Raw genomic sequence first — 24,220 nt, 5'->3', positions numbered from 1 at the left:
ATTTCCATAATACAGCTCCAAATGTATATTTCTGTGTCTGTCTGTAATGTTTAACAACAGAGGTCACCGTTGTATCTTTAATCCTTGGCATACAATGAGAAAAACCAGCACAGACTTAGCCAACTCGAATCAGTGCCCTCTTACACAACTACCAAGTCATGGATGCATTTATTGCGGGGATGTCCCACCCAGGCAGCCCTCCTGAAGCTAGGCCCCTGCGCCAAACACAATTTCTAATCAAATGTTACAAGTAGCTATGAGAATTTAGCCTTCATTTCTTATCAAATGGATTTTTTTTGTATCAGCACATTCTACATAAAGCAAGTCACTTTAAGTTTCTTTAATGATCAACCACTTGCCACCCATTTTGTTAAAGCAAAAACTCTGAAAACTTGTTTAATGTGCCATGATGTTACACTCTCCACAGAGCATGTTGAACTCCCTGGGGCTAATTATATCTGGGAAACTCCTGCTGAGTTGAAGTTCCTAAAGGTTTTGTTGTCACTGCCCTTTCTCACCCTTAGGCTCCTTGCATTCAGCTTCAATGTGATACTGTGGCTTTACTACTGCTATTTGTTAATTGGGGCACTTCTCATTCGAGCGATTTGCGGGTGACCTCTATGGGGTTTTGATGAGGGATTGATTTGTGATTATTTTAATACACTAATGAAAATGAAGTAAACTTAAATGCTGCATGCCCTAGTCACCAATAGGTATGTAAACATATGTGGAATTAGATCTCCACCTGAACTTTTATTTTTTTTGGTGTTTACCAGCCTTCTTAATACTCATCCTGTAAAGTTGTGAAAGGTGCAGATAGCATAGGACAGGTGATACAGGGACCTATTCCTGCTGTGCAGATTACTACACAGAGTAGAAATCCTCACAGTGCGATGGGCGCCTCCTGCGCTCGAACTTATTTTTTCACAGGGGTAACAAATAAATGATTTCCCCTGAGGAGAAAGGTATTCTTCCACTCCCCACCAAATATGAGGGTGATCCGTTCCCGTTCCCCGTTCTTGAAAGAGATATAACATTTCTGACCATTTCCTGGCCTGTTAAAGGGGTTGATCGGAGTTGGGAATGCCCGCCAACATACATGTTTGTCCATGTTCCCAAACGTCCTAGGAAAATAATTTTTTGAGGTGCACACTTCCCCTTTGAATGGAATTGAGTACCCTGGGAGTTTCCACACCTTTCACGGTGAAATCCCCAGTAGTAAAATGCATTTACATCACCAGGAATACCAATGTCAATTCCTGACAGGTGTAAAAGAGGTGCTTTCTGTCAGGAATTTGCGTTTTCCGCCAAAAATACATTTGTGAGCATACCCTTATGTTTTTTACTATATCTACGTGTAAATGAACGGCTCTTAATGACGTTGTTTTTTTAGTTTGAGTAGCAGTTCGAAAATGGTTTGACTTCTCTGACTGGCCTTCTTCTTATTGGCACTTTCAAGGCTGTTTTACTAAGAATTTGAGATTTTTAGTAGTTATGGATGCGATTTTATTAAATACGTTTTGTCACATAATAACCTAGAACGCGCCTTCTCTGTCTCTTTCCGTCCCATCGCCATCTCGAAAGGAAGGCCTTCACTTGAACCAAGCGATACATACTCAAGGCTGTTCCATGCCTTTAAGTTTACACTGAGTATCCCTCTAACAGAGCCCGGAAACCTTCTGTAACAATAACACAAATACACATACTCACCGCACGCTACAATCCCACGGTAAACCGTGTATCTGTAGGCGGTACCCTTGGGGTCGCATCCTTCCAGCGCTAACTCATCATAACAGCAGTCGTGAGTCCAACAACACCTACAGAATGTAAACAAATTCACAAAATGCCACTCTGATAAAGGTATAAGTTCATAACATCACTGTAAACATCTGCTCCCCCATTTAGCTTCACTCACCAGTCTGTGTCATCCACCGGCATTCCAGTTCCACCCTTGCCACAGTGGCATCCATATGATGTGTAATACGGAAAAGAGGGTTTCTCAGTAACTTCTGTAATCAGGACACCAAAGTTTAGAAGACTCCCATAGGCCACATGGGACACTGCAAACAGAAAGAGATGATGAGTGTCTCTGCCAGGAGTGCACTGCTGAAGATGGAGATTGCTGGGGTCTGTTTAGGGAGAGGTTGCAGCTATTTACAAGGCCGCAGGGTAAATAGTGAATTTCTGCTGTTATTTTCACATCTGCTGGCTAAATGGCAGAGGTTATGCACTATTTGACCAACAGCAATGTAGCAAGGTAGCATATGTAATTATTTGCTCAGCGGTTGACTCAGTACAGGGATTATATACTATATGGCTGGCAATCGTGCAAATAGCAAAGAAACGTCCCTATTGACCCAGCAGCTGATAAGACAGTGGAGGTTATATACTAATTGGCTAGAAGCTGCTCAAACAGCAAAGAAGCTTCTCAATTTACCTGGCTGGTTCCTAGATAGCATAGATCATTTAATATTTGGCCGGCTTGCTACGTAGTAGTGATCATGCACTATTTGCCCAGTGACAGTGCAAACAATATAGACCACTATTTATCCAGCTATCAACTAAAAAGTAGAGACAATGGACAATTTCACCAACAACCCTGCAAACAGCTAAGAAACTTCACTATTTACCAACCCTCCAAATAAATAGAAGAGATTGTGTACTATTTGCCCACAGCATGCACACAGCAAAGAAACTTCATTGTGTACCTGGTCGCTGGCTAAATAGCAGAAATTATGTACAATTTGGCAATTTACTGTGCAAATAGCAACGAAAGTTCACTATTTACCCAGTCGGGCAACTAAATGGCAGAGCTCATGTATTATCTGGCCAATGGGCGTGTAAACAGCAAAGACTCTTCATTGTTTACCCGGCCACCGACTAGAAATCAGATTACGTACTATTTGACTAGTGGGAGTTTAAATAGAAAATAAGCTTTACTATTTACCCAGCCTCCAAATAGATAGCAGAGATCATGTACTATTTGGCCAACGTCAGTGAAAACAGCAAAGAAAATTCACTGTTACCCCGACAGTCGACTAAATTGCAGAGATTATGTATATTTGTCCTGCGATCATGCAGATAGAAAAGAAGCTTTACTATTTACACAGACACAGCTTAAATAGTAAGGTCTCTTTACCATGTGGTACTTAAATAAATAATCTCTATTTTGTCAGCCACTATCTAAATAGCCAACATTCTGAACTAGTGAACCTGTTGCCAGATACAAACTGAAGTTTCACTGCAGATTAGGTGCACTCGATGACTATGGTTGTGGAAAGTGAGGGGAGAATGGATTTATGGAGGTTTTTAGGGGGCTGCTACAGGGAAAGTTCTTAAAATAGTTCTTAACATGCTGAGACATGATACACATAACTGGCAGCCTTAAGCTCTGAATTCCTATTTCAGTTTCTGCTATTACTCTGCAGGCCTCTGTCTGCCTCTGCTCTCACCAGACTCTGTCCATCCCTGTACATCTTTGTGATGACCCAATCTCTCTATAACAGTCTTAGGTTTCTGTTTCTAGTACACTCATATACTGTCTGTGCTCTATGAATCCCTCACTGTTTGTTAAGTTAAAGATTTTGTGGTTTAGAATTACTTCTGGCTCCTTACCATCTCAGGCTGCCCCTGGCAGTCTCTGCATATGCTGCTATTTTCATAAGCACAGGCCACATCTGATCCCCTTCAATTTCATGATTGTTCCAGAGTTTACCTGCACCTCTCCCTCACACTTGGACTCCCACTGTTTGTGGTAAGGGTAGGTGGGTGATGCAGGATCCAACTGGCACTTGAGGCCAACTGAGGGCTAAAAAAGCTGATTCAACTTTTAATTCTTCCCAAATTACTCAATTGAGCTTGGTACTAACACTGGTTATGTAAATCAAACAGTAGGTAGCAGCTATGAAGCTGGCCACTTGATAATTATTAAACCTTCTCTGCTATTCACTTAGCCACTGGCTAAATAGTAGAAAGTTTTCACTATCTGGCTCTCATCCTTGAGAATAGCAGTTGCTATTCACCCTTCCACTGCCTGATCAATGGAGATTCTGCACTAGTTGCCTTCGGGCCATTCAAATACCAGAAAGCTTCATTATTTCCCGGGCTCCTGGCTAAATTGTCAAGCTTGATCCCCATTTGGCCAGCAGCCATGCATATAACAAGGAATCTTTACTATTTATCTGGTCACTGGCTAATTAGCAGAGGTTGTTTTCTATCTGACCAGTAGTCAAGCAAACAGTTCCAAGTGTCCCTGGCTCCTCTGGGTCTTCTTGTCCAAGTCCCATTTTCATCTCCAGTTTGCATTCCACTTTCTTAGAATATGGTTTGATCCTATGGAGACCACTGTATTTTGTGCTACTTACCTGATTGCTTTTGAAGTATTTTTGTGTATTGTGTTGATATCTCCGAGTAGGAGGTATACCAATGTGATAGTGATATTGTGTTGTAATAAAAAGACTTATTTTTACTAAACATTGTGGTTTTTTCATCTAATTTACACTACAGATTATACTGGTAAAAAAAGCTGCTTAACATCCTTCAAGATAAGCCTAAAGGCTGCTCGCTACAGCTACCACTTTGAGAGATTTCTATGGTTATCAAAGACCACTAAAATCAAAAAGGGTTCTCTGACTTAGTACAAGGTGCACCTCTTGAATAAGTGTGCACCATATACTAAGCCAGCCTCCTACAACCGCCAACTCATAGACTAATTAGAATCCAATTACCCGTTCGATCCCTCCGAATTCGGTTTCCGCTCAAACCACAGCTTAAAAAACCCTTATAATGGCCAAAGACGACATCAGAGCCACCCTTGACCATGGCGAGTCAGCACCCCTGATCCTTCTCTGACCCTGGGGCTGAGAAAGACGCTCCTAAGTGCTGAAGGCACTACAAAGCGCATTTCTTTCTCTCACTGAGTACAGTGTATGCAGGCCTCAACTGGGTCAAGGGTGGGTACGTCATAGCCCGGAAGAGGCTGGGCTCGGCCACTCCTCTTGGTTTTGATCCCTGAACAGTGTGAGGCACAGCCAGGCATTTTTCTTTGGGTGGATTTAACAAACCATGTTGACTCCATTTGCTCACAAACAGTACATACTGCTATTTTAAGACGGCTTACTGCCGTTAGAACTGGCTAACATTTTTTATTGATTTCTAAAGGCCTCTTGTTGGAACACGGGACTTTGTAATGTGCACTATTGATTGATTGCTTATTTTATTCTATATTCTTTCTTATTTTTATAATCTCTTCTGTGCTATTGCGTTTTTTGTTATTTGATCTTTTGACAGTATTGTATAAGGGTTAAATGTGTTTGTTCCTCTGCATCCTAACTTAAATCGTTCTTTGTCTTTTTTCGCATTGCAGTCACGATTTAGGTCCAGTTATCGGTAGACGCTTCATTATTGTTCCTCCTTTCATTTTCATTGAATTTCTGTAACTCTGTATTGCATTAACTGGGAGGATCTGAATCTTGCTGTCTAACCCAAGGTTAATAGGGTTTTGTGCCTTAGCTGTGTTTGGAGGTGCATTGCTGGTGCCCAATAGGGAGGAGAGGGAGTGACTACTGGAGTTTAATACCCTAGTCCTAGATATATTGTGAGTATGGTTCAATGCAAAGCAATGGAACCCGCACTCAGTAAGGGTAAAACCCTAAAGATGAGAAAGTGCATGTGATAATTGTACTATAGAGGAGATTGACACCTTAATTGAAGAGGTTCAATCTATGTAGGGGGACAAGAAGAAGGTGGAGAGAGCACGACACTCAAAAATAACTGTGTTTTATAAGAAAAATAAAGATAAGCAGGAGCCTTCAGTTTCCTCCTCTAATCTTACTAAGGACCGAGGCGGACCCCTGCAATGATATTGTGACCAGTACCCCCAAACCCCAGATATAAACTAACCCGCCAAAAGAGATGAATGAATTGACTAATGGCTCGCGAGTTGAGGCAACTGAAGTGGCCTCCTCCATTCTTTGCTCAAATAGGTTCTCCTCCTTGGCGTCACCAGCACGCAGTGGCACCAAGAGTATGGGAAATACAACTCCGAGTGAAACACCTTTGAGGGAGCTTAGCTTGGGATCAACTCACTGGCAGCAGAGCTTGAGGAATTAAAATGCTTATTGGGAACCTTAGTTGGGACCACCGAAGTCCAGGGGGTGACTGGACGAAACTCTATTAATGAACCACACTGTAAATTCGGAGGCTAGTACACATTCCACCAAGCTTCGAACTCATTCTGATAAAAGACATAGTCAAAATTATGAAATGTACAGGCAGGAGGCAGGAGCTTTAACGAGTTGCGTTGATAACGCTATTCTCCCATGTGCTCTCCCTGGTCCATCTGTAGGTAATAAATCCAGATATAACTATATTGACCCAGAATAATATTTTCACCATGGTCAGCCAGTAATGAAAAGAGCAAGGAGAAATCTCCAGCAATTCCCACCTACTAGGATGAACTTGCACGACACATATTAGCAAAGAACATATGCTCAATAGGTATACAAAGTCAAACTATCAACACAGTGTAAATGATAAATGTTCCTAAACTAGGCCCTAATGTAAGATAGGATAGGAAGCCTTTGATAAACAAAGTGACACATTGGATCAGGCAAAAGCGTCAATGCTTGTCCTTGGTGCGCTCTTATATTTTAGGTGCAGAACGTATTCTAGGTGACACAGGTGCGATGGATGATATCAGATTTAACCTGAGGCCTGAGATATGGTGTATGGGCTACTAGCTATGGAGCTTATAACCCATTTCCCCCCCTCCCCAATCCAATTAAATTGAATATACCTTTGTTACATAACTATAGTAGGGCGAGCCAGAGTAATAAACCTATCCTCACACCTGTTTTAGCTCCTGCAGGCACAGCTCAGACTAAAATTCTTTTCTATATAAGGCCTAAATCACCTGTTAAGATCACACAGACTCATGCACTGAGAGATCCCACTACCTCTAATCTGGATTCTAGAAATTGACTTTTTCCATCTGCAGTGACCCCTTCCTTCAGATAGGCTCATCCAACGTGTCTCCTTCCCTGTACCTTGAGCCAGCTTCATATCCAAGTCTTATTACTGTGAACAAATCAATTTTGGTAGCCCATGATCCTAATGAGAATGATATAGTACACCATATGGACCTAGTGTCTGGTATTCCTCTTCCCAAGAATGCTAAGATTCAATCAACTGAGGCCCAAAAAATCATTTCATGGAATATCACAGGGTTAATTAAGATCAAAGGTGCTAGATCCTGACTGGCAGGATTTTATTGAACAAATCCATCTCTGCTTACTACAGGAAACCTAGTTAACGTATTCACCCTATAAACCAGGCTATAAAACATTCTACATTAATTAAACTGCCTCTACATGTGTCAGGGCGTGTGGGGCCTCATTGTCTGGGTTAAAATAGCATTGAATACACGCATAGAGACCCATAGTATTGACTCCTCTGATATTCTCTTTCTAAAAATCCATATGCCTAAAGGGCCCAGCTTGAAGATTTTTAATGTTTGCCATAGGCCGAGGCGAATATGGAATCTCCATCCCTAACTATATTGGACAACTTTTAAAATAAAAATAAAATAAAGGGCATGATTGTTATTGGGGGGGATTTCAATATTTAATATGAGGCACTCAGTGGCTTTGATTTGGTTTCTGAGGAGGAAGAGGCTTGTGGCATACACACCATTGCTACTTATTCTTATTACCATTGTACGGTGGCAGTCATGCAGATGGCTCTTTTTACAATCGCACATGGCTTGAAGGCCTGCAATTTAAAATCCAATTTGGACAAGCTACGTTCCTCCCCCTTTAAGAGAGTTGGGACCAGATAAAAAATCGACAGTTTCTTGATTGTGCTCACTATGTAGGGCAAGATGCTTGATTATATGGTTGATGATAGGGAGGGTAGAGATGACTACCCACTTCAACTGACCTGGTTAGGATCATTGATTTAAGTTTTGGATGCCACCGTTGTTCCCCCCGCAGTGATACCAATGATAAGTAATGACCGTAGGTCAATACATTGAACCTTGATACTGGAAAATGAAGTGACTTTATCTGATATTTGCAATGCTTATACGATGGCTTTTACCCTCTTAATTTGATCTTCCTGTTACTGATATCCCTATAATTGGCATACATAATAAACTGGCAGGCACTTTAAAAATATACTGAATTTGAGCACTTGCTAGAAACCAACTGCACCCAGAATGAAAAATAACTAGAGTTATCCATAGTTGACAAAGGGATACGTCAAAAAATGCCTAGTAACCTTTTTAAAATCCGAATTATCATCTAAGGAACGTGCAGCCAGAGCTCAGTATAAGAAAGCACTGGTTGAAGCCAAGCATAACTGGGACGATTCAAATTTATCGGACTTAGTTGAGGCAGCTAGGCCTGGAGTTTATAGGATCTTTTGGAAAATCATAGCACATGGGAGCAAGAAATCAGCCTTGCAGATTGCATGCTATCTGAACCCGAGGATTGAGTGATCATTCTAAATACTGTGTGAATAGAGATTGGCAAAGGTTTCCACCGCTCTGCCTGGTTCCTCCTAATGCTGGGTTGAGGTCACTCTACCAGGGACACGTCCCCAGAACCATACCTAAACTCTGAGGAGAGAAAGTAAGCTATTGATGCTATTAAACTGTGTAAGGCCCCTGGGCCTGAAAACATCCCAGGGGAGTTATTGCGACATGACCTAATTATATGGGTTCCATATGTTAACCTGTTGTGCAACTCTATAGCTTTAGTTGCCCTAATACCGGCACCTGCAAAAGGTGCTGAGAAAATTCTCATATATATAGAAAAGGGTACCAATACAACCCAGGAAATTATAGACCAATTAGCTTCCTGGACACCCTACAGAAGGTCTATACAAGACAGATTCTGAATGAACTATAAAAATGGATAGAGGCCAATAAGATCATGTCACCTTACGAGGTGGGATTCAGATCAAGAGTGGAAACAAATGACCAGGTGTTCAGGCTCATTCTTATCGTCCGGAAATACAAAGTTGAGGGATGGTCTTCTGTTCATAGTCTTCATAGACCTAGGGGCGGCCTTCGATCTAGTCCCCATGAAGTTCATTGTGGGCTTCGCTCAAGGAGCTGGGAGTTCCCAATAGCCTTCTTAGTCAACTTATAAGATTACGTCTGGAGAATTATGCTCAAGCCTGTTGGGGTCTACAGTGTCAACCTACTGAGTGTATCCCTATATGCAGAGGAGTGAGATACGTTGGTGTGCTTGTACCTACACTTTTCTCCCTCTACATGGAGAACAAGTTACTTACCTTCAGCAAGGCATTATCTGGTAGAGACATAGTCTAGCTGCAGATTGCTTAACTTTTGAATTCTCCCCAGGAGCCAGACTAGATCCGGAATTTTCTCATCAGCAGAACCTATGCACATCAGTAGGTGGCACTGTGCTTCTCCATGTCTACCACTTCAGTGATGTCACTGGAATCCCTATAAGACACCCTCTGATGCGCTGACATCAATTTTATTCTGTGCTCTGATTCCGCGCCCACACGCGGAGACACCACAGAAACTTGCTGTGGAAACAGTGTGCAAAAAAAGGATAAAAACATTTTTGTTAGCAAAAGTTACAAAGTCTTAAAGAAAGATATGGAAATATCCAGACAAAGGCCTTATTTGGAAAGACTACCCCCCAGACCATAAGGCAAACAGAATGATGACAGTGAGACAAACCAGGGATCCTTGAAGGTGTGTTGCCATGATATAAAATGTTTGTAAAGCAGGGAGGATGGGCGAGTAGTAAGAAATCTGCGGCCAGACTATGTCTCTACCAGATACCCGAGGTAATTAACCTTTTCATCTGATGGTCATCTTGTCGCAGATTCCTTGACTCTTTTTTTTTTTTTAAACCTTTATTATACCTTCACAGAGTTACACAGCAGATTGCCTACAACCCCGAAGGGCCGGCCGCTAATAATAGATCAATGATAATCATGCATAAATGAAGACCACACTGTAGTCACGCTGCCACTGGCATAAGGCACATCTTACAATCGAGTGAATGGTATATAGTCAATATCATGTTGCAAGTCAAGTAAGGTTTTGTTTTTTGTTTTTTATGAAAATAACAAAAATAACAATCAGCAAATCACAATGCGGTCACCTAGAAGTAATAGTGCAGTTTAGTTACATGAAAGATTCACATGGCAGTATGTGTTGCTATCTGTTGTCAGGAATCCCAAACCAAAGTGAAGGAAGGCAATATGCCCACATCCTTCGGATCCATGTGGTATTCCCTATCCCCCCTCTCCCCCCTCAACCTACCCTCCCCTCATCATCTGACTCTGTCTGGTCATCCTCTGGCAGAGGGTCACAAATTTCACCGCGGTACACATTCCATGGGGACCATATCTTATTCCACTTACCCGGGCACACCCGGCTTAAGTATACCGCCCTTTCAGTTACCATTGTCTTGTCCATATTCATGCACCACTGCGACTTCGTCGGTAGTTCTGCCGCCCCCCAACGCTGAGCAATATCTCTCTTAGCCACAATCATGCCTAATGTCACCCAGAGTCGGCCTTGTCTGGACAAGTCAGTTGGTCCCCACACGTTTAAGAGGCATCGCCTTGGTTCTGGAAGGAGCGAGGTCTCTAGAGTCTGCGAGACAGTGCGTAGAATTTGCCTCCAGTAATTTTGTATGTGTGGGCAGTCCCAGAGTGTGTGGAAAAAGGAACCCTCCTCCCCACAGCCACGGAGACAGAAAGGATGTTGTATTCTGTGGATGCAATGCAAAAGTATTCTCGTATAATAGACTCTATGTAGGACCTTAAGCTGTACGAGTCTCAGCCTAGCTGAGATGCCTACCTCTTTTGGTGACGCCAATGCCTCATTCCATTCATGCTCATCTAGGGCGTCTACTTCCCCTTCCCATCTTTCCTTGAGGGGGGCCAGCGGGTCAGGCAAGTTGTTCAGGAGTTTACGATAAGTCAATGATGTCGCTCTTTCTATCATAAAGTCAGTTAGGAGGCGATCCTCCAGCGGGGAGGATTCTGGTAGAGTCGACCCGGAGGGGATGGCTGCCAGCAGAGCATGGCGTATCTGAACGTAATGGTATGACTCGTGTGGCCCCAGGTCATACAATTCTCTCAGGCGGTTGAATGAAATGACTTCACCCCGTTCCCACATGTCGCCCACCGTGGATATTCCGATGGAATCCCAATGAGTAAAGCCCCTACTGTATCTCAGGTTTCCTAAGGCACGTGTGTCCCAGAGCGGGGTGAGTTTGGTAATTTTCCCCTTCCAGCCCAGCGCGGCCATCGCCACATGCCACACCAACACCGTAAGTTTGGTAGGCCCCGTTATTGTTCTTATTTTACGTCGGTCGTAGAGTGGGACAAGCATGTTGTTGGTGCCCAGTTGTGCCCTATCTGTTTGGAAAGCTGGATCAGATTGTGAGGCATGTATCCACTGATTAATGGGCTGGAGCTGTGCCGCCCAGTAATATAGGTGAAGATTCGGCAATTCAATACCTCCATCATACCATCCTCTGTGTAGCTTGACCTGCGCTATGCACGCCGGACGATTGCTCCACAGCAGCCCAGAGACAACTGCCGCTACCTTTTTGAAGTACCCCGGCGCCACTGGAAAAGGCGTGTTATCTAGGATATACAGAAAGCGGGGCAAGGACATCATTTTATATAACGCTGCTTTTCCCAGCATTGTTAATGGTAACCCCGCCCAGAATTTGACGTCTTGCTTAAGCCGTTCCAATGGTGGCGCCAGATTTAATTGCATATATTCAAGTGGGTCCCGCGTGACATGGATCCCTAAATACTTGAAAGAAGAGCCAGCTAACCTTAGAGGACAGTCTGGTCCGAGCGTCGGGACCTGGCCTTTCAGAACATATAGCTCCGATTTGTTCCAATTGATTGTGTAACCTGAAATTTTGCCATGACCGTCACATATATTCAAAAGAGCTGGCACGCCTTGTTCGGGGTCTGTTAAATACACCAGCATGTCGTCTGCGTAGAGGGACAACCGGTCTTCCCAACCCTCCTTCCAGTGTATCCCTTTAAGTAAGGGTGTTTGCCTTATTAGGTTAGCTAGTGGCTCTAGGGCTAGCGCGAAGAGCAAAGGAGATAGGGGGCAGCCTTGTCGGGTGCCTCTCCCCAGCGAAAATGTGCGAGAGATGTGGCCATTCGCCACTACGTGTGCCATCGGTTCCTTATATAACAGCCTAATCCATGATATAAATTTTGATCCGAAGCCCATACAAGACAACACCTCGAAAAGGTAGTTCCATTCCACTAGGTCAAAAGCCATTTTCGCATCTAGGGCCAGTATAACTGCGTTGTCGTGGATCAAGTCCGCCCTCGCCAGCACCCCATGAACCCTGCGAAGATTTAGCGCCGTGTTCCTATGAGGCATAAATCCTGATTGATCTGAATGGACAAGATCAGGCAGATGTGCCATTAACCGGTTAGCCAGGAGTTTAGCCAGGATTTTACCTTCTGCGTTTAATAAGGAGATGGGGCGATACGAGGAACACTCTTCCTGTGGTTTCCCGGGCTTGGATATTGCTACTATAGTAGCTGTTCTCTGATCAAGTGGAAGCACACCCCTCTCTCGGCATTCCTCATACATATTGAGTAAGTATGTACTAAGTTCTTCGGACTGGGACTGGTACCATTCCACTGGAATGCCGTTTGGTCCGAGAGCTTTGCCAGGCTTGAGCGCTTGTATAGCCAGCTGTATTTCATTGCTGGTTATGGCCACATCTAGGTCGGCTATTGCCTCTGGTTGCAGTACTGGGATTTCCATTCCACTCAGTGCATCCCGTGCCATGTCCGCGGTCACCTCCCTTTCTGGTGTATACACCTGCTCAAAATGTGTCGTCAGTGCTTCTACTATCTGTTCAGGATTGGTTTGTGTCACGTCAATGCTATCTTTCACTTGTTGAATCCCTCTGGAACTACCCCCCCTCTTATCGAGCCAGGCTAACATCTTTCCCGCCTTGTCGCCTACATCATATATCCGATTCTGTGTATCGGTAATGTGCCCTTTCACCGTAAGGCGGGCATGTTCTGTGTATAGTTGTTGATGGAGTGCAAGGGTATGTGCCGTGTCCTCTGTAGGGTTGGCCTCGTGTAAAGTTGTTGCTGCGCGTAGTGTTAGCTCAAGCTTAGATTGTTCAGTCGTCTGCTCCTTTTTATGGGCCGCGATAGAGCCTATAGCTTGCCCCCTTAGTACTGTCTTATAGGCCTCCCATAGCACCTCGGAAGAGGCCACAATAGCCACATTTTCATCAAAATATTGTGTTGTAGCCTTCTGGAGGGCTTTCCTGATTTTCGGGATTTTGAGGTATGATGCTTGAATGGGGTATATGCGGTTACGTGATTTTGTCTGGGTGGAAATGGTTAGCGTAATTGGAGAATGGTCTGAAATTCCTCGAGGGTGTATGTCTGCAGTCTCCACGCGTTGTAGTCCTTCACCTAAAGCCAGGAAGTAATCTATCCGGGAAAGACTGTTATGGACTGTGGAATGGAACGTGTACTGTTTGTCCTGGGGGTGGACGTGACGCCATATGTCTACTAACCCCATTGCCGTCAGGAACCGCTGAAACCGGGAGGGCCCCCTAGGTGAAGCTGTCGTTGGGAATCTGTCAAGTTGTAAATCCACTGCTGCATTAAAATCCCCACCCAAAATTACATCACTCTCGGGGAGAGATAACAGAAAGTCACTGAGAGCTGGAAGCATTATTGAATGAAGGGATGGCGGGATATATACTGAGACCACAGTTATGGGGCGACCTTCCCATTGCCCCTGCAAAGCTGCAAAGCAACCCTGACTATCAGTTTTTGTACTCAGTGGAATGAAATTTGAGGATTTTTTAATCAAAATACCAGTTCCCCGGGAGCCCGATGAAAACTCCGAGTGCACCACCATCCTATACCCTCTCCTATCCAAGGCCTTAGTGGCCCCTCCCGTCAAGTGTGTCTCCTGTAGAAGCGCCGATTGGGGTTTATGCCTCTTCAACGCATTTAGTACCAGGCCGCGTTTCACCTTATCCCCCAGCCCCCGCACATTCCATGAGAGTATTCTAAGGGAGGAACCATTCGACCGTGACTCAGCATTCCCAGTGTCACTTAGCTGTTCATCTGCCATTTCCAATCATGCAGACACATACAAACAGTCCTAAAAGGATCAACCGTACCTGTAAGTGTATCTTTCCAGTTACATCACTTACATTGCGAGCACCAGTTTCTGACCGACGTAGTGAATTTCCAACAAAAAAACAACAACCCCCCCCCATTCCCTCCCTGCCTCCCTGCTTAATGGACCTTCAACTGCCCGCCTCCCCAACTGAGCAGAGCGCTTAACCCATCCCAAAAACAGAGTACCTGCAGGTTGGGGGAGAGTGTCTCTCCGAGCAGGCGGCTCCCTTGCTGCCCTCGGAGTACCCAGGCCGGCGTCCATTAACGACCTGTATGTGCAGACAGTGTCTCAGGGAGTCAGTGTCTAAGTAATTCAAGGTTTGATGACATTATTTTCCTCCAGCAGCACCAGACAGGTCCGGCGTCTGTGATTTACTCGCGCTTCTTCCAACTGAAGTCTGTGAGCCAGGCCGGCTATTGTTTCGGTGTCTGTGATGCATTCTGTCGGATTTGCGTTCCACTGTGCGCCATCCTTCCAGCCAGTCTCTCGCTGCCTCTGGTGAATCAAAGAACCAAACTTTCTTATCAGCGACCACCCGTAGCCGAGCTGGAAACAACATGGAGTACGGCAATTCCTGCTCACGCAGCGTCTTTTTCACTTCCAAGAAGGTCCTTCTCCGTCGTGTTACCTCCGCTGTGTAGTCCGGGAAAAAGGATATTCGTGAGTTCTGAATTTGGATGGCTGGTGCCACTCTGGCCGCCTGGATGGTGTCGCGATCTCTAAAGTTAAAAAGTCTCGCTAGGATCGGGCGCGGTGTGGCCCCTGGCTTCGGTGTTCCCCCTGGTACCCTATGGGCCCGTTCCACGGTAAAGAAGTTTGAAAGACCCTTGGGGGCCAACTGCTTCTTTATCAAGTCTTCCACATATAAGTCCATGGCTCCTGTGGTTTCAGAGTCCGGGACCCCTAAAATACGGACGTTGTTCCGCCGGGAGCGACCTTCATGATCGTCCAGCTTTTCCTTGAGCAGTTTGTTGTCGGCCTGCAATTTCTCCATTGCGACCTGCAGATCCGAGACGTCCTCCACCAAAGATTTAGCCACCACCTCCAGCTGTTTCACTCTTTCGCTCATCTTCTGGTGGTCCGCCCGTATCAGGGTTACTTCTGTCGCGGTTGCTCCCACCGTTGCCTGTACCTGGGCCAAGGCATGCAGGACATCTTCCAGGGTGGCCTTCTTCGCACCTTCTCCTTCCGTTCCTTTGCCCATGGATTTGCGCTGCTCCGTCTGGGAGAGCGATTGTTTCTCATAAGCGAATTTATCAAGCTTAGCTTGGGTGGAGGTATTTCTGGACCCTTTGCCCGCCATAGTGTTACACTGGTATGTCCAGCCAGCAGCAGCTCTCCGATGGAGGATTGTTCGCAGCGAATGGTCCGCTGGGCCGCCCGAGTTTCAGTGGCGCCCAGACTTCTTAGTTGTTGGGCTTCCCACCGTCAGGTCCGCACTCTGTACACCAGTTGCACTAGTTACTCAGGATCTAGTTCCAAAGATGCGGCATAGGACGCCCGGTCCCTCAGACGAGAGAGTTCGTGCCCACAGTGGCGGACGGGATGGAAAATGGCGGCGACTACGCACTTACTTTTCAGACTTAGTTGCAATTAGCGCCGCCGTCATCCACTGTAGAGTCCTGACGTTGGAGCGAAATGTCAAGCCCCTACTCGGTCTGTAAGGAGATGCAGACTCCCAACGCCGTTGTCGTGGGTCCGTACTCTCTGCGGGCACTTCCGGTTTACAACGCCGACGAGGCTCCACTTCCGCCCGGGCAGGTCCCAAACCAGCCACCGCGGCTGCACTCACGCCACCAGGCCGCACACAGACGTTGCTGTTTCTTCCCGTTCCCGGGGCATCGATACTCCCAAACTTTTCCTCCAAGTGCCGTTCGGTCACCGGACCCGGGGCACCCCTTCTGGGTTTGTTTTTGTGCGGATAGGCATGCGGATTGATGCGGGAAGCCGCCTTACTCTGGGAGCCTCTCTAGTTTGCTGCCGCCATCTTCGGCTGCTAGCCACGCCCCCCAGATTCCTTGACTTTTGAATAAAATCCCATCACAGTACCCCACCCGGAAGAAGGTCTGCTAACTGATCCTACCAAAAGTTGTCAAAGAGAACTAGCTGGTCTAAATTAAAATAGAAAACCGGACTTATGTAGGAAGTTACAGGAGAAGGAACAGCATCTCCCCATAACGACTGTGGCAAGAACTACCAGAAACATAAGGGGGAAAAGCCTTGAAAGACATGGAAAAATGTGATTATGGCAATGACGCAATATTGTGTCAGAGGACCACAGTGAAAGGTATAATAAACATCATATAATTCCAAATGTGATGAGCTATGGACAGCTGCAATCTTGATGCCCAACGGTAAAAGCAAATGTCACCGAACTATAGAACGTTTTGCCAGCTAAATGGTACACGAGAGAAACCTATTCTAAAAAACTGAGAAAGGAGACCCAAAACACATCCACACTGAAGTAAGCATGGATCAATACATGCACAAGAAATTTGGGGACACAATCCAAGAACAAGTGCAGCACTTGTCCTAGAAAAACACTCAAAGGTTGCCCTTGAGAATTCCAATAGAAGCCCATTTTGACACCAGAACATGGGCTTCTATTGGAATTCTCATGGGCATATTATCAAGCCCATTATCGCTGCTTTAGCGGCAGTTTTCTACCACTAAAGTGGCAATAATTTTAGCGCCCGTCCTTGATAATATGCCCCTAAGTGGGGACTCCAAAAAGTGGAAAGAAGAGCAAGTGCATATACCATACCAACTGAAGGCAGCACTGCAACAAAGAGAAAGCATGCATCTATGGAAGATATACACAAACTCACTCTCAAATAACAATCTCACACAAGATTGACAATCATACACATATGTGCCAAAAAAGATACAAAATATCAAAATATCAAAACAAAACTCTTTCAGGCATAGAGTGACACATAAATTATGCAAAAAAGAAGGAGAGAACTTTTAGGTGGAAAGCAGCTCCTGTTAAAGCACTCTCAACACCAGCGACACTCTAGATCTGCTCACCTCAAATGTATGTTTTTCTATCAAAGTCTTTAAGCATAGGATTAGCACAGTGCCATCCACGTCAAGGTAGGAAAGGACAAAGTCTTTGGCCATTTCTACAGCAAAGTCTTTAAGCATAGGACTAGCACAGTGCTGTCCTTGCCGAGCTGTAAAATAACAAAAGCCAGTTATCACTCCAGGCACAGTATTACAGCTTTGAATTGGTAAAATACCAACTCAAGCCAACCTGAAATGAGTAAAAGCAACCCTTGACACAGTGTCTCGCTCTAATTAGAGCTCTTCAGAGAGGTATAGCTTTGTCAAGACACAAGGGAGCACCAGTATAAGACAAAACAAAACCCTTTCAGGCATAGAGTGATGCATAAATTATGCAAAAAATAAGGAGAGAAATCTGGGTAGTTCTCAAGTTTTAGGTGGAAAGCAGCTCCTGTTTGAGGGGAGCAGATCTAGAGTGTTGCTGGTGTTGAGAGTTCTCTAACAGGAGCTGCTTTCCACCTAAAACTTGAGAACTACCCAGAGTTCTCCCTTCTTTTTTGCACATATATATATATAATTTTCACCTTTGCTCGGAAATTCGATGCTTTAAAAGCTGATAGTAAAAAAGCGTCCAGTCAAGGAGCAGCAAATGCGAATCAACTTTCTGAACTGACGTCTGCATTAGAAGACAGTTCAGTAACGGGAAGTGGCTCGGAGGCCGATACACGGAGCAAGAATAAATAACCCAGGGGTCGCAAACTCTCTCTTACTGAGGAGGTGGATTTTTTATGCTGGGAGCGCCTCCAAACTTTAAGACCAAGAAAGCCGCAAACAGGCGACAGCAAAGGAGGAACGAAAACAGGCGGGAGAGAAGAAAAGCCTGCAGAAGAAGAATTGCCCAACAAAAATCAACAACAAAAAAAAAGAAAAACACCAAAAGACATTTTGGAAAAAATATTACCATTAAATGTCCAAGAGAGTAGTGCCAGAACTGTCATCAATTTAACTGATATGGTACTTAACACAGCAGAAACACAATTGATGGCCTTGGGTCTATCATTCTGCCCCGAAAGCAGTTTCAATTACACAAAATCAAGGGTGGATGTTTACAAGATGTTAGGAAATTAAAACTACGTAAATTCCACGAGCAAACAAACAAAAAGGCTTTGTGTGGGACGCTAACAAAGAATATGAATATACCAATATCAGTCTAAGAAACAAGCAACAACGATCGATCTTCCATTGCACAAGAACTATCGGAAACAGGTAGCACGAGTCAAATTCTCAATACTCAGCAAATGGTGGACATAATATTTGAAATGGGACATGGATTGAATCCGACTAGTGAAGAACCAGGATTTGACCCTCAACAATTGAAAGTCAATAATGTTACACCGTTCAAAACAAGATCAAAATTCTACCCATTAATGGTCAAAGATAACATTGATATGTTCCAGGAGCAGGTTATCATCGAATTTAAAAATCTCCAAAAAGCGACTATCAAAACAATACCAAGGAGAAAAAACAATAAGGCACTTCAATATCACCAACTTATGAAGAAAATCAGTAATAATAAGGAAATTGTAGTGCGTAATGCAGACAAGGGCGGGAATGTCGTCCTGTGGAAGAGGCAAGATTACCTGTTGGAAGGTTTAAAACAACTAGGCGATGAAGCCTGCTATGGTAAAAGTAACAAAACAATTTGGAACAATATTCAAGCAACATACAGAATGAAGCTGATGGCATGGTGGGAACAAGGCATGCTAACTACTGATGAGTATAAATTTCTATGGAAACCATATCCCACCATTCCAATCCTGTACTTTATCCCTAAAGTACATAAGGACAGAATGAAACCTCCTGGAAGGCCGATCATTTCGGCAAGGAACAGTATTTTTGAAAATACGTCCATTTACGTGGACTTTTTTCTTCAAGAGTTTGTTCAAAACCTGGATTCCTACATTAGAGACACTGGTGATTTTTTTGACTAAGATGAAAGATTTTGTGTAGGACAATGAATATCTACTTATTGCATTAGATGTAGCCTCACTGTATACATCAATCAAACACAGTGATGGATTGAGGGCAGTCAAATACTATTTGGCGAGAAAAGGACATTTGTATAATGTGCATAATAAAATGCTCATTAACATGATTGAATTGTGTCTAACCAACAATATTTTTATGTTTCAGGATGCATATACCAACAGCTCAGGGGTGTAGCCATGGGGGCCAGCTTCTACCCCAGCTATGCCTGCTTACATATGGGCTGGTGGGAAGAGCAGGTGCTCATGGCAAAACATGCAGAGACATTAGCGAAACATGTAAAATGTTGGTGGAGATTTATTGATGATCTTTTCTTGATTTGGCAGGGAAGTCAACTGGAAGCAAAAGCTTTTATTACAACTTTGAACCAGAATTAAATAAATCTAAACTTCACTGCAACTATCAGTCCCATGTCAATAAAATTTCTTGATGTGGAAGTCTACATTGACCAAGAGAGATTAGAGACAAGATTATATCGCAAGCCCACTGCAGGCAACGCGATTCTCCACAACAGTAGTGCCCATCAGATGTATCTGGTACAGAGCATCCCCTATGAGGAATTATTGCGGATAAAACAAATCTGCAGTAATGATGAGATGGCAAAAATAGCTCAGGGAGAATGCTTGACCAGTTTCAAGGAAAGAGGATATAATGACACATGCCTGAAAAAAGCCCTCATCAAATGTAATCAGGTGGATAGAGAAACCTTGGTCTCAACTAGAAAGAAAGTCACAACTAAAAGTGAGACACCAAATACTTTCAGGTTCATCCTAGATTACAATAAAGAACATCTAGCAGTCGGAAAGATCATTAGAAAAACTGGCCTTTTATCAAACAGGATCTGATAATTGGTATGACTGTCCCCAAAAATCCAGTGATTACCTACAAAACAGGGGTATCAATGAAGAACACCCTTATGGTTAATGACCCGTGTGGGCCGCAAGCCAAGGGCTCTTGGTTTGCTCAGAGAAAAGGATTTTACAAGTGTAAGGTTTGTAAAGCCTGCCAACATGGAGTAAATATGACTGAATTTTCTACACCATTTGGAGGTCCTAACAAAGAGATCACCAAGAGTCCTAACTGCAAAACTGATCACGTGGTATATGTGTTGGAGTGCCCCTGTGGATTAAAATACATAGGCAGTACCATCTTGCCTGGACACAAGAGGGTACTCCAACACATAAGAGCCATTAAGAATCACGATCAGGCATATCCAGTGGCCAGACACTTTCATGAGTGTCATGATGGTAACTCTAGGGACCTCAAATACTATCTTATTGACTCTGTCCCTAAAAACAAACGAGGAGGAGACAGGGTGAGGAACCTTAGAATTTTAGAAATGAATTATATGCTCAGCCTTGATAGTATGTAACCAAATGGGCTTAATAGTTCGGAAGAACTACATGCCAGTCTACTATGATTATTCAATAGCAGAGGGTAGACCAATCGAGGATTAGGATATAACCAGCCTGAGAAAACAAAATCTTAAAACCTTAAAAGTGGCACAATACAGACAAGTAGAGAATCTGGTCAAATGAATTTTATTCCAGTAATTTCTATACCTTTGTCCCAATCTAACATACATTTAATGACTATTACTAATCGTTGTAAATATATCAAATTTGTACTGCTCCCTCTCCCCGTACCCAAACTTTTCCTTTCAATTTTACTACTTTTTTAAGTCACTTTGCACTGACAGGCACAGTTAACTTTTTTCAAAATTAGTATTAGCACTTTAAGGTAATGAGGTCCTGTAAGATATAGTAGACTGAATATAGAGTAAGGGATATCACCCAAATATGATAGAGGTATTGACAATGTTAGGTTAATATACTTGAGTACTATAACAGGTTATGATAATAACCAGAATAATATATTGTTAATGATTTCAGATGTACATATATGTAATGATTTATATAGAGTAATATTTTTAATAAATATATTTATATATATTTATGTATTTATTTTTTGGAATGTTCCATCATATATTTATATTTATTTCGCTTTATGAAATTTTAAAGAGCGTATTGTGTACATCTACCACCATCAAGCATTTATGCATTTACAAAAGTTCATTAGTGCACAAATTAAGTGCACAAATCATGAATTAAGAATCAAGTTTGGGTAAACATCAGCATGTTGAAATCTATCTATGAATTGCTTGTTTCCAATTGTTGCTATTAAATTGAGCGCATTGATGCAATGATAGATTTTTTTTAACCTAAACAGTTAATTTTCAGTCTAAAAACAAAAATTTAAAAATTAAATTATGTTGAAAATTCTACTTGACCTCATGTTTTGCACATTATGTTTAGCACTTTAAAAAAAAAAATATATATATATATATACATATCACATGATAAATATTCAGCCAATTAGAATATAGATGTTGGTTTAAAAACGAAATAAATGTTTTAAAAAAGTGATGATCTATATAAAAGAGATGCTATTGGTAGTAGGACGTCATGTGAGCAAGTCCCCTTAGCAGGGACGAAACGCGTCATGGCTGCCAGCATTTACCTGTAACTGAAGGCAAATAAACTGAAGGCACTTTTAACCACATCGATGCTACAGCAATTCCCCTGCTGTGCTGAAGGGTCTTCATATCCATTATGCATGACATCATTAGTGCAGCTCCACTGTGCCTCATGACGAGCTGAGCTCGTCATTAGCGTTGATGTGGTTAAGCTTGGTGGTTCATGCTCTTTCTGTTCTGCGTCCTGCGAAGGTATGAAGCAGCTGTAAGGAGTTTTCGGTGAGACATATATATATATATATATATATATATATATATATATATATATATATATATATATATATATATATATATATATATATATATATATATATATATATATATATATATATATATATATATATATATATATATATATTGGAAACAAAGAGCCTGAAAGCATTGAGCAGGTCCACGACGTCGCTCTGGCCTTTCAGCATTAAAATGTAGCTTTCCTCAATGCTTCACTATTCATGCTCCATGCCGACGCATTTCGAGGATAAAATCCTCTTCTTCCTGGGCTGCTCACATTAACAACACATCAAATGCCCAAAATATTTCCAGCATTGTTTATTTCTATTTTTCCCAAAGTGGGCGTTTGCTCAGTGCAATTTTCTTATGATGCCTGATGGGACATTGAGTCTATACTGTGAGCGCAAGTCTCAATGTGTGTTCATAATGAAAAGCATTGTAATACTCCTTAGTATGTGACAGAGCATTAAGCTAAGCTCTATTTGCATATATATATATATATATATATATATATATTCTGCAACATATCCGGGCCATAGTTAATTCTGATATGAATTATCCTGTAGCACGCCACTTCAAAGCAATGCATGACAAAAAATTGAAAGATCTCAAATACACTTTGTTGTGCTCTGTGGCTAACCCAGGAAGGGGTGGCGATCGTGAAAAACTTCTTCGCCAAAGAGAAGCCTTCTTTATTCTTTTGCTCGATACCAGATCCCCCAATGGATTAATTGCTTTTGATGAATTGCACCATTATTTGTAAAGTTTGTAGTTTTCTTCTGAATCTTTAATGAATTAATTGTGTTCCCTCGTATTATGATGTTCACTTATAGACTCCATTGGCTTTTGCCATTTCGACATCTTGAGTTAGATTTTGATGATGAATTTCATGTTGAATGTTTATAGGTGACTAGTAGTTTTTACAATATGTATACTTATATATGTTTATACGATGTATTTTTGTATGCATATATATTTTTTTCAAAAATAGTTACGGTAGGCTTTCATGGGAGTGTCCTGTCGCTTAGTTTATTCCATGTATTTAACATTCTACTATATGGTCTATATAATTGCACTTTAACATTCAAGCATTTTTGTGATAAACAATTATCTACCAGGCCAATATTTTATGCATAGTTATTAGGAACCTCATTTTGCACTTGCAATTGATTTTGGGTTTGTCTTTGGTATTTGTCCTTCTGCTATTACTATTTATGACGGATTGGATGGGTTCATTGTGTTGCTTTTACTATTTTGACAAATGAGTAGGGTCTCATTTATTATTTTTTATGGACTCGTTTTTGTCATTTTGCACTCGGCCTGTTTGAGCACTATGCTTTCATTGATCTTCTTGCATATGAAGTATGTATTCATCAATGTTTGATGTGACATTCAATTTATTGCTTGTTTGTTTCGTTGCACAACCCATGCGGCCTATTTCTTTAGGCGCTTGGGCTTTTAATTTCCATTTAACCCACTGCCTACTCCTGACGCGTCATGTGACCAAGCTCCGTTCGCGGAGCGAAACGCGTCAGGGAGGGCACTTGCTCTTTCACCTTTGCAAAATAAAATGCACTGCTGACACTTGATCGTCGTGCTGGCTGGATGATTTAACATCGTGAGAATTCTTTCTGAGGGATAAGAGGTCTGCGCCCACTTGAACCGCTACCAGGAGCGGTTGGGATTTTGCTTGTCTATATATATATATATATATATATATATATATATATATATATATATATATATATATATATATATATATATATATATATAAAAGCTTCCAAACACCAGCCAGTTGCACACGTGAGCGGGTGCACACGAAACAGGGGTGTACCCGTTTGATTAATCCAAGCTGCCAACTTCCAAGGATCCTCAATCCATAAAGAACGTAGCACACGCAGGGGGTAGTTCCACAAAGATTTATTACGGGAACAGTTTACAGCAACGACGCGTTTCGCCTTGGGGCTTTGTCAAATTGTGCAGAGAGCCGAGGCGCCCCTCTGCCTTTAAAGACGTCACACATATCATAAAGTGCAAAGAAGGACTGTAATATATTTGTAAAGGTGGCCGCCATCTCAAAAAAATATCATCAATGTACCGCAGCCACAGGGACACATTGTTGAATTCAGTCATTTCTTGGACAACCTGCTCCTCCCACCAGCCCATGAATAAATTTGCGTAGCTGGGGGAGCTGTCAGCAA

At 42.7% G+C, this 24,220-nt stretch overlaps 1 protein-coding gene across 1 annotated transcript in view; it reads right to left on the bottom strand.

Moving 5' to 3' along the window:
* Positions 1-24,220, bottom strand: part of LOC147711467 (basic phospholipase A2-like) — a 215,838-nt gene that overhangs the window by 86,187 nt on the left and 105,431 nt on the right. The window contains exons 3-4 of the mRNA XM_086922171.1: positions 1,916-2,060; positions 1,711-1,817 (exon numbers count right to left, since the gene is read on the bottom strand). Of these exons, the coding sequence (XP_086778297.1) occupies positions 1,711-1,817; positions 1,916-2,060 (252 nt within the window). The remainder of the gene's footprint in view (positions 1-1,710; positions 1,818-1,915; positions 2,061-24,220) is intronic.

The sequence above is a fragment of the Lissotriton vulgaris genome, chromosome 5 (genome assembly GCF_964263255.1).
Source record: "Lissotriton vulgaris chromosome 5, aLisVul1.2, whole genome shotgun sequence".
NCBI lineage: Eukaryota > Metazoa > Chordata > Amphibia > Caudata > Salamandridae > Lissotriton > Lissotriton vulgaris.
Note: the sequence above shows the minus strand (reverse complement) of the source record. Positions and strands in the feature narration are given on the sequence as shown.